The sequence below is a fragment of the Sprattus sprattus genome, assembly GCF_963457725.1.
Source record: "Sprattus sprattus genome assembly, chromosome: 17".
Taxonomy (NCBI): Eukaryota; Metazoa; Chordata; class Actinopteri; order Clupeiformes; family Clupeidae; genus Sprattus; species Sprattus sprattus.
Genome location: NC_137915.1, coordinates 14,464,449 through 14,474,448, shown reverse-complemented (window position 1 = coordinate 14,474,448; position 10,000 = coordinate 14,464,449). Strand labels below are relative to the sequence as shown.

The following is a 10,000-nucleotide window of genomic DNA, read 5'->3' as shown; positions in this document are numbered from 1 at the left end:
ATCAGCTGTGAATAGTGTGAACAGTGAACAGGCAGTGCTGGAGAGGCGAGCGGCGCTGGTGCGTCAGACTGAGCCTCGGACTGCTGCTGAACACACCAGCGCGGCTCAGCCGTGGGACTTTACACTCAGCCAAACCCCCTGGAGACAGAGAACAGAGAACAATATTTATCAAAGAGTACCCAGGCCTCTGAGAGAGAGAGAAGAGAGAGAGAGATAGAGAGAATGAGAGAGAGAGGGAGAAAGAGAGAAAAAGAGAGAAAGAGAGAGAGAGAGAGAGAGAGAGAGGGAGGGAGAAAGAGGGAACGAGTGAGAGAGATAGAGGGAGAGAGAGAGAGAGAGAGAGGGAGGGAGAGAGAGGGAACGAGTGAGAGAGATAGAGGGAGAGAGAGGCCATAAAGCGAGTTTCAGGTTTCACGTTCTCTTTAAGGATCTTTTGCCTTTCACTTTCCAAAACAGATGAAGCAACTGCTTCCTTTGTAGCTAAGGGACAGTCTGCCATGCTTTTCCTTGTTTTACAGTCAGCACCTATCAACAGCTGGACTTCAGTTGCTGGTTTCTCATGACTGGCAACACCTTTGATGTTTATTTGCTCATTACGTAATCAGAACATTTTGACAATCAGCCTTGATTGGTTCCAAAGCCTATGAAGTCTATATTCTAAATATATTCTGTTACCACAGGGCCTTTACTGGGGCCCTTCTTGAAATTAAATATCAGAGGACAATATTGTGAACACAATAGTTTTAGTGTATGTGTGTGTCTACCTCCTGGTTGGGCACATGTTCATGTATGTATGGGTGTGTGTGTCTGTGCAGGTCTGAGCACAAGTTCATATGCATGTGTATGTGTGTGTGTGTGTGTGTGTGTGTGTGTGTGTGTGTGTATATGTATGAATGTATGTATGTGTGTGTCATTCTCTCGAGACATATTTACATCCCTGGTCATATGTATGCCTGGGCATGTGCATGCATGCAGGGAGGTGTGTAAATACACAAGCATGTGTATATCTGAGGGTAATATGTGCACATATGTGTGTGTGTGTGTGTGTGTGTGTGTGTGTGTGTGTGTATATCTGAAGGTATTATGTGCACGTGTCTATGAGTATGAGCGCACATCAAACCATGCCATGGGAGAGGTGCTGGGAGTAAAATGAGAGACAGTAGTGATCAGCATATCAGATATAGGATGTATTTATGCACATACTGTATATGCCTTTTTGTATGAGCATATATCTAAGTGTGTGTGTGTGTTTGTGTGTGTGTGTGTGTGTGTCTGTGTGTGTGTCTGTGTGTGTGTGTGTGTGTGTGTGTGTGTGTGTGTGTGTGTGTGTATTTGTATGCATGTCCTGTACCTGCTGGGCCTGCAGGCGGTGCTGCAGCTGCAGCCGGAGTGAGTTGGGCTGGTTGGGCACCACACCGGACGGCCTGAGCCCGGGCCTCTGCTGCATGCGCATGGGCATGGGGTAGCCAGGCCTCTGGCCCATCTGCACCGGCATGCCGTGGAAGCCTGGCGCCCCCGTGGGGTCCTGCATCGGCCCGTAGCCGCCCTGCGTCATGTGCCCGGCGGGATGGCCGTACTGCTGAGGAGGGTAGACTGGCAGCTTCTGCTCCATCAGCAGACCGGGGTCCTGACCGGGGTCTTGACCATGGTCCAGAGGCTGACTCTGATGGGAATACACACACACACACACAAACACACACATTAAGATTCTCAAACACACATTAAGATTCTCAAACACACACATTAAGATTCTCAAACACACACTCTCCCACACACAAATACACACACACTCACACATTAAGATTCTAACTTACACAGGTTCACACACAGACATACAAGCAAACACAGACTCTCACACATGGTCTGTTACTGCAATAAGCAACCCTGCGGCACATACTGTACCTTCTGTGTACACACACACACACACACACACACACACACACACACACACACAGTGTGTAATTAATACTATCCTGTTTCTCCCTGCATTCCCTCCCCTCAGCATCTCTCTATCGCCACAGAACACCGCTCAAGTCTCGTACATTAACTAAGAGACTAACAGACACACAAACACATTTCTACAGGATGTACTATTTGTAAACACTCACTCACTCACTCACACACACACACCCACAGCTCAACTAACACTGTTATATCATTGAAGCCTGTACTGGCTGAGTGTGTGCTGTGTGTGTTTAGTCGAGTTTTGTGTGTGCCTGTGCTGTAGCGAGTGACTAGCGCTAGTGTGGTAGCATGTAGCGGTGGTGGCTGTAGCGGTAGCTGCACTTGTGCTGGCCACCGCCCCAGGGCTCCCACTCAGCAGGCGCCGCTGTTATGAGCCGTTATGCAATTCATTACGTAAGGCTGCTCTGCCAGACCCTCGCGCTAAACACACACACACTCACACACACACACACACACACACACACACACACACACACACACACACACAGGTGGCAGAGAGTCATGGCAAAGGGAGAGGGGTGAGAAAGAAAGAGGAGGAATGGGGAAAATAAAGTGAGTAAGAGAGAGATCAGCCTTGTCAGAGAAAGAAGGGGGAAAGATAGAGGGAGAGAGAGAGAGGGGAGAAAGAAAGCGTGAAAGAGGGGGAGGTGCTGGGAGTAAAATGAGAGACAGTAGTGATCAGCATTTTCGATATATAGAGAGAGACTGAGAAAGAAACACAGTGAATTCCTTCCCTAAATGAAAATAAAAATCATTTTACATTTTAAATCTAAAATACCTTATTTTATTATTATTTTTATTGTATGACTTCCACTGCTCAATGTCAAATATGTTTATGTATTACATAATGCTGTGTGTCCATGAAGCTGCTTTGGCAATACTGTTTCACAGCCTTGCCAGTAAAGCAAGAGACAGAGAGAGAGAGAGAAAGAGAGAGAGAGAGAGAGTGAGAGAGTAAAAGAGAGAGAGATAGAGAGAGAGAGTGAGAGAGTGAGAGCGATGAGACATTTGAAGAAGTGAGAGCGAAACCGTAGAGAGACAAGAAGCAAAAAGAGGGAAGAAAAGAGGATAAAGAGAGAGAGTGGAGAGAGACAAGCGGGAGACGGACAGACACAAGAGAAAAACAGAGAAAGATACACACACTAGAAGTAACGATGGCTGACTCCTAATTCAATGTTTGTTGTTTGATGTTGGTCATTAGCTTGCTTGTATTATAGGTCTAATTGTCCCATGCCCACTGCATGGTCAATACTGGTGTACAGCTATGCCAATAAAGCTCTGCTGAATTTTGAATTAAGCCATCTCAGTTTATGCATGAAAGAAAGAGAGAGAGAGGGTGTGAGAGAGAGAGAGAGAGAGAGAGAGAGAGAGAGAGAGAGAACGAAACAGAGAGCAAATGCAAAATGCTATTGATATGCCAATAAAGCACGTTTGAACAGGGCTGAATTAACTGCAGGGAGAGGACGAGAAACCGAAAGAGAGAAAGAGCAAAGGAAAGAGAGGGGGGCACGGAGACGCAGTGGTATAAAGAGAGAGAGATAGAGAGAGAAGGAGAGAGAGAATCAGAGAGAAATAGAAAAGGGAATAAAGAGGGAAAGACAAATAGACGAGTAGAGAATCAGAGAGACAGAAGGAGAGACAGGGAGAGAGAAACAGAGAGACAGACAGAGAGGGAATCAGACAGGACGAGGGAAAGAGAGAGACAGACAGAGAGGGAATCAGACAGGACTAGGGAAAGAGAGAGGGAGTAAGAGAGAGGGAGTAAGAGAGAGGTAGAAGGCGAAATGAAGAAGGAGCAGGATGAGACGGAGTGTGTGCTCTCACCTGTCCCACCAGAGCGGGGATGCCGAGGGCCTTGTCGATCTCGTCCAGGCAGTCTGCGTCCTTCAGCACGCTGTACAGCTGACTGAGCAGCGCCCCCTCATCAGAAATGCCGTCACTAGGGGCCGAACAAAACACATTATCCTGGGGGCCACTGTACATAGCCCTACATACACATACACACTTATACACACAAACACACACACACACACACACACGCACACACACACACACACACACACACACACACACACACACACACATAAACACAACACACACTTCCACACAACACATCACAGACACACACGCACATAAACACAACACAAAAACGCAGACAGACAGACAGACAGACAGACACACACACACACACACACACACACACATAATATATGTAGTTCTGCTGATTAGCATTAAGTTATGAATGGTATCCACCCAACCATCTACAGAATTCAGTCCTGAGTTGGATGCTTTACAGATCCACTCACCTATTCTGGGTGGCAAAGGACACCTGGTCAATGGGCATCATGCTGTCGGGCCACGGGGCTGTCTGATTGGGCGGCACCTGCTGCTGGGAGAACTGGTGTGCCACCATGCCTATGTCCATGTTTGTTTGCCCTGCACAAACAAAAAAACAAACCATAACAGTTTACTTGAACTGCGAAAAACACTTTTTCTAAGTACTAACTATAGACAGAAGTCGGACGCAGTAGAGAAGAGAAGAGAAGAGAAGAGAAGAGAAGAGAAGAAAAGAGGGAGAGATGGAGAGAGATGTATAGACACAGCAACCGGTGATAACTTGACCAATAGACAGAGACTAGAGGGCAGAGAAGTAAAGATGTAGAGAGGTAAAGTGTTTCCTGAGATAGAAAGAGAGAAGGAAGAGAAGAGAAGAAAAGATGAACAGGGACTGAACTGATGGAGGGATAACGGAGAAGACACACAGAAGGTAGAGAGAGAGAGAAAGAGAGGGGGAGAGAGAGAGAGAGAGAGAGAGAGAGAGACACCTGTGCAGACTGGACAGAGGTGAGCAGGATTGGGGGGATAGAGGGACAGGAGACAATCAAATATGACTATGGGATAGATAAGACAGACAGAGGAAGAATGGAGGACAGGGATAGACGAGAAAGAAAGAGCAGTGTTGAACTGTGTGTGTGCGTGTGTGTGTTTGTGTGTGTGTGTGTGTGTGAGTGTGTGAGTGTGTGAGTGTGTGAGTGTGTGAGTGTGTGAGTGTGTGAGTGTGTGAGTGTGTGAGTGTGTGTGAGTGTGTGAGAGTGTGAGAGTGTGAGAGTGTGTGAGTGTGTGAGTGTGTGAGTGTGTGAGTGTGTGAGTGTGTGAGAGTATGTGAGTGTGTGAGTGTGTGAGAACCTCACCTCCAGGCATCATCTGCATCTGTCTCGGACCCGGTTGGCTGTTGGGCCTCATTTGTCCTCCGGCGCCCCCCGCGTTGGCCACCATGCGCCCGTGAAGCGCCCCCTGCTGGAGAGCCTGGGCCGCGGACGCTGAAGTCGGGGCCGAGCTGTTTACGCCGGGGCCGTGGGGGCCCCAGGGCTCCTGCTGCAGGTTGGCCCCCCTCACACCTGAGGCGGAGAGGAGAAATAAGAATTAATAAAAATAAGAATACAAATAAATAAATAAATAGTGGCGAGAGGGGCACAGTGAAAGACTATGACTACTGATTGTGGCTTTGGAAGCAACTTTTAAATGAGAGGAAGGGAGGGAGAGAGAAGCAGACAGAGAGACAGACAGACAGAAAGAGAGAGAGAGAGAGAGGGGGGGGGGGGGGGGCAGAAAAACTAAACTGTGTGCGTGACATAAAGAGAGAAAGGGTATAGAAAGAGAGTATAAGAAGTGTGTTTAAGGGACAAAAGAATGCGGCTAATCACAGCACTAGCAGACAAGCGCCGGCGCCTCACTGACACAAGCAGCAGCTAGCACCTTAGAATCTTAGCGCTGTCCCAACCGTCTGGTGCTCTTCTTACCAGGACTAGTGGTGGACAGTGGCACTGGAAGTGTGTGTGTGTGTATGTGTAACCCGCTGACATGCCAAGGTTCCTAGAGCACTTAATAGTTTCAATCATGATGTTACCGTTACTGACATGAGGCATGGTGTGTGGATCATGTTCCGTCGTGAAGGAGAACAGAGACGACATCTTACTCAATGTAATAAATCAAGACACCATGTGAAAGTACTCGAGACCCTACACGGTGACACATGCCTGCGTGCACACACACACCACACAGTCCGTGAATGACAGTGAGTTTCCTTTCCGAGGATGTGACTCATCTGTGCAGTCACAACTCAATACCACCACATCAGAAAAGCCGGGCCGCAAACACACACACACACACACACGTATGCCATCAGACAAAATACGTACACAGTTATTATATGCAAGCAAAGACATTTCCATCTGCCATTTTCTTATCTGCCTGTTTAAGGTTTCTTTAATAACAGTGTTGAGGGGAAAGTCCTGTTCGTGTCCCCACACCACAGAAGCACCTGTTCCACCCTCAATAAAGCTTCCAGACCCCCCACTTTTCCACACCTGGTGGACTACTAGCAAATAAAACAATATTAAATCATCTATTGCTATTGCTGCCTCTGACAAAACAGACTGGATTTGTGAGCCAAAAACATTTAAAAAATATGATGACGTTTTGCTACGACCCCAGTTCTGACATTACAGACTTCACAATTACCACGTCCACACCTTACACCCCGAAGAGTGCGCGGGACAAACTACCCAACCAGGACAACCAAATTGGTGGTAAGCCTTTCAAGGTGGCCTAAGTGCGGACAGTGGAGTGACCAAAGCATTCCACACACACACACGCTTCCTGGACACTTGAGTGGGTATTTAGGCCTGGAGGATGCCACTCTGTAACAGGCCAATTAAGGGGACTATGACTTATTTTTAATATATTTGAATAGTGTGGACATCTGGCAACCTTTCTGTTATTTCTATTTCAGTTCCTAGAAACAGCTGCTTCCACGGCCCCTTGTAAGCACCTGTTAATCACGTCTCTCCTACTTGCAGTCACACGTATCTGAAGCGCAACCTTAAAAGGGTGCTATACGTACACCAGATGATAAATGTAATTAATGTTCTGATATACCTTTGTGTTGCATGTCGTAACTGCATGAATGTCTTCACTGCATAAATGGTGTCAATGAAAAATGTATCACAAAAAAAAGGGTGCTATACAGGAGGTCCATTTCTGCTTCTATGCATTGATATTCCTCACCCCCTAAATACTTACAGAAAAGTATACACCAGAGGATGCACTTTAAGTGTGCGAAGGGGATAAGCGAGTGTGACTGGAACAGAATAGAGACTCACCTGGGTTGACCATGCCGGCTTGGTTGCCCATGACCCCGTGATTTCCCATCATGCCTTGCTGCTGTTGCTGCTGCATCATGCTGTAGGGGCTGTTGTTCCTCATGAGGGGGAACTGGCCTGGCGAGCCCTTGGTAGCCATGTTGATGTCCAGAGACATGCTTCTTGCAGGGGGGGCTCTACCTGGCTGACCCGGTCTGGGGCCGCCAAAGTCTGGATGGAGGGGGGGAGCAGGAGAGAGGGAGGACAGGAGGAAGGATGAGAGAGAGACAGTGACAGAGAGAGAGAGAGAGAGAGAGAGAGAGAGAGAGAGAGAGAGAGAGAGAGAAAGAGAGAAAGAAAGAAAGAGAGATGTGATATTAAGTTCATATTGTACAACATACCCTTTACCCTCTAGGCTACTTGAACGAAACAATGAAAGGGATTTTTGACATTTGTGTGTTTGCAGATTCATGCATTCAATTTCAACTTGTTTATTTTTATAGCACCAAAACAATAACATTGTCTCAAGTTGCTTTACAGAGCCCAGGGCCTGAACCCCCTGGTGCATGGAGGTGTCTATCTGCATGTGCGTCTTTCAATGTATATCAATTCCTGCAGCTCAGCTGGTATCTCCACTGTAGCTCAACAGGTAAAGCAAGCTGCTAGATACATACATGCACACACAGACACACACACACAGACTAAGACTAAACGAGAGACAGACTGAGAGCATGAAAGCCAGTGACGACACACACACACACACACACACACACACACACACACACACACTTTAACAGACACAGAAAGCCACTCACTGCCTTGGCCCATGGGGGGGAAGGCCTTGTGCTGCTGGTTGGGCCCCATGGCGGCGCCGGCGTCCTGGCTCATCTGCAGGATGTCGTTGATGATGGACTGTTTGTCCATGGCAGCCGGCAGGGACACGGGCCGGACCTCGCCGAAAAGACCCGGCTGGCTGTTCTGCAGGTCATCCAGGATGTCATCCAGCTCACTCGACTGTCCATGTGCACGCAAACACACAGAGAGAGAAAGAAAGAGAGCGTGAGAGAGAGAGAGAGAGAGAGAGAGAGAGAGAGAGAGAGAGAGAGAGAGAGAGAGAGAGAGAGAGAGAGAGAGAGAGAGAGAGAGAGAGAGAGAGAGAGAGAAACATATTCATTCATGATTTCCTGAGTCTGACACAGAAACCACTTTACTGGATAACACATCAGATCTCTTTCCCACTCTTAACCACTGAACCCACCAAAGGTCACAGGCTGACCAGGAGATAAACAGTAGCACTCTATGAGGGTGTAAGTGTGCGTGTACGTGTAAGGTGTTGATAGAAGCTTCTGTCCAATGGCTAAATGTCTAATAGCTGTAGAAGACTGGATATACACTGGATATCTTACAAAAAATATGCCAAGGGACTCAATCTGAGGAACAAGGAAACCTGCAGCCTTAGGTTCTTAAGGCAGGAAGAGAAAGAGATGGAGGAAGGAGAGACAGAGAGGAAGACGAGGTGTGAAGGAGAGGGAGAGAGTGAGTGAGTGCGAAGGAGAGGGAAGGAGTGCACACTAGGAGGTGAATGCACAGAAATCCTGAATCTAGGGCAGGCTTCACGTCGTGTTGAAGCAGGTTATCTGAGCACTTGAACCTTTTGCCATGGATCAGCAGCATGATTCCATACATATACACACACACACACACACACACACACACACACACACACACACCTGCGACTGGAACACATGCTACAGGGTCAGGGCTCAGCCTGACATTCATACACAGCATGCATTTTTCATGACGTGTGCTTATGCCTCCGAGTTTCACACACACACACACGCACACACACACACACACGCACGCACGCACGCACGCACGCACACACTCACACACACACACACACACACACACACGCACACACACGCACATTTAACAAGCAGGCAGTGGGAACAGCATGGGGCTGCTTGTTTGGTTTTTCCTGTTTATCTAACGGAGAAACAAAAAAAATGTGGACTTTGCTTCGAGCAACTGCTATTCTTGCAAAACCTTCTGTGATCTTATGCTTAAGGTTGATAAAGACAGCCTCCGAACAGACAACTTATAAACAAGGGAGCACAGACACACACAAACACACGCGCACACACACACACACAAACACATGCACAAACACACACACACTCACAAACACGCACCAACACACACACGCACAAACACACACACACACACACACAAACACATGCACAAACACACACACATGCACAAACACACATACACAAAAACATAAGTGCACAAATACACACACAAACATGCACAATAACACACACACACACACACACACACAAACACACACGTACCGAACACACAAACACACACAGCTCACATACAAACACACAAACAACACGCACGCACAAACACACACGCACCAAACACACATAGCACACAAATACACAAAGGCTTGTCTGTTTATCCATACTGAAACTTTGAATCTTCAACCAGGGAAGTAAGGAGAGCACCCTGACTCACACAGCTCCATCAAAACACCAAGCTAAATGGCCTTCTAATGCACAGCAATGCTACCACAACACGAGCAAACATCTACTGCAGTGTGTATACATCCCACTGAGAGGCAGACATGAGAGAGAGAGAGAGAGAGAGAGAGAGAGAGGGAGAAGTGGGAGGCAGAGAGAGACGGTGAGAAAGAGTAAGAGAGAAACAGTGTGTGTATGAGACAGAAAGTGATAGTATGAGTGAGTGAGTGCGCTTGTGTGTGTGTGAGCGCGAATTTTTGTTTAAAAAGCGACAAAAAAAAAAAAGAGACCAAAAGAGTGAGACCATATGGAGCCGTCTGTTCTGCTAAACGGACAGCAGAGGGCAGAGCGACAGACGTCTCTATT

At 47.4% G+C, this 10,000-nt stretch overlaps 1 protein-coding gene across 2 annotated transcripts in view; it reads right to left on the bottom strand.

Annotated features, from left to right (window-relative positions):
• ncoa2 (nuclear receptor coactivator 2) overlaps window positions 1-10,000 on the bottom strand; it is a 98,079-nt gene that overhangs the window by 12,786 nt on the left and 75,293 nt on the right. For both annotated transcript variants that reach the window (XM_080855014.1, XM_080855015.1), the window contains exons 12-17: window positions 7,922-8,120; window positions 7,128-7,337; window positions 5,157-5,363; window positions 4,272-4,401; window positions 3,790-3,904; window positions 1,352-1,663 (exon numbers count right to left, since the gene is read on the bottom strand). In XM_080855014.1, the coding sequence (XP_080711140.1) occupies window positions 1,352-1,663; window positions 3,790-3,904; window positions 4,272-4,401; window positions 5,157-5,363; window positions 7,128-7,337; window positions 7,922-8,120 (1,173 nt within the window). The remainder of the gene's footprint in view (window positions 1-1,351; window positions 1,664-3,789; window positions 3,905-4,271; window positions 4,402-5,156; window positions 5,364-7,127; window positions 7,338-7,921; window positions 8,121-10,000) is intronic.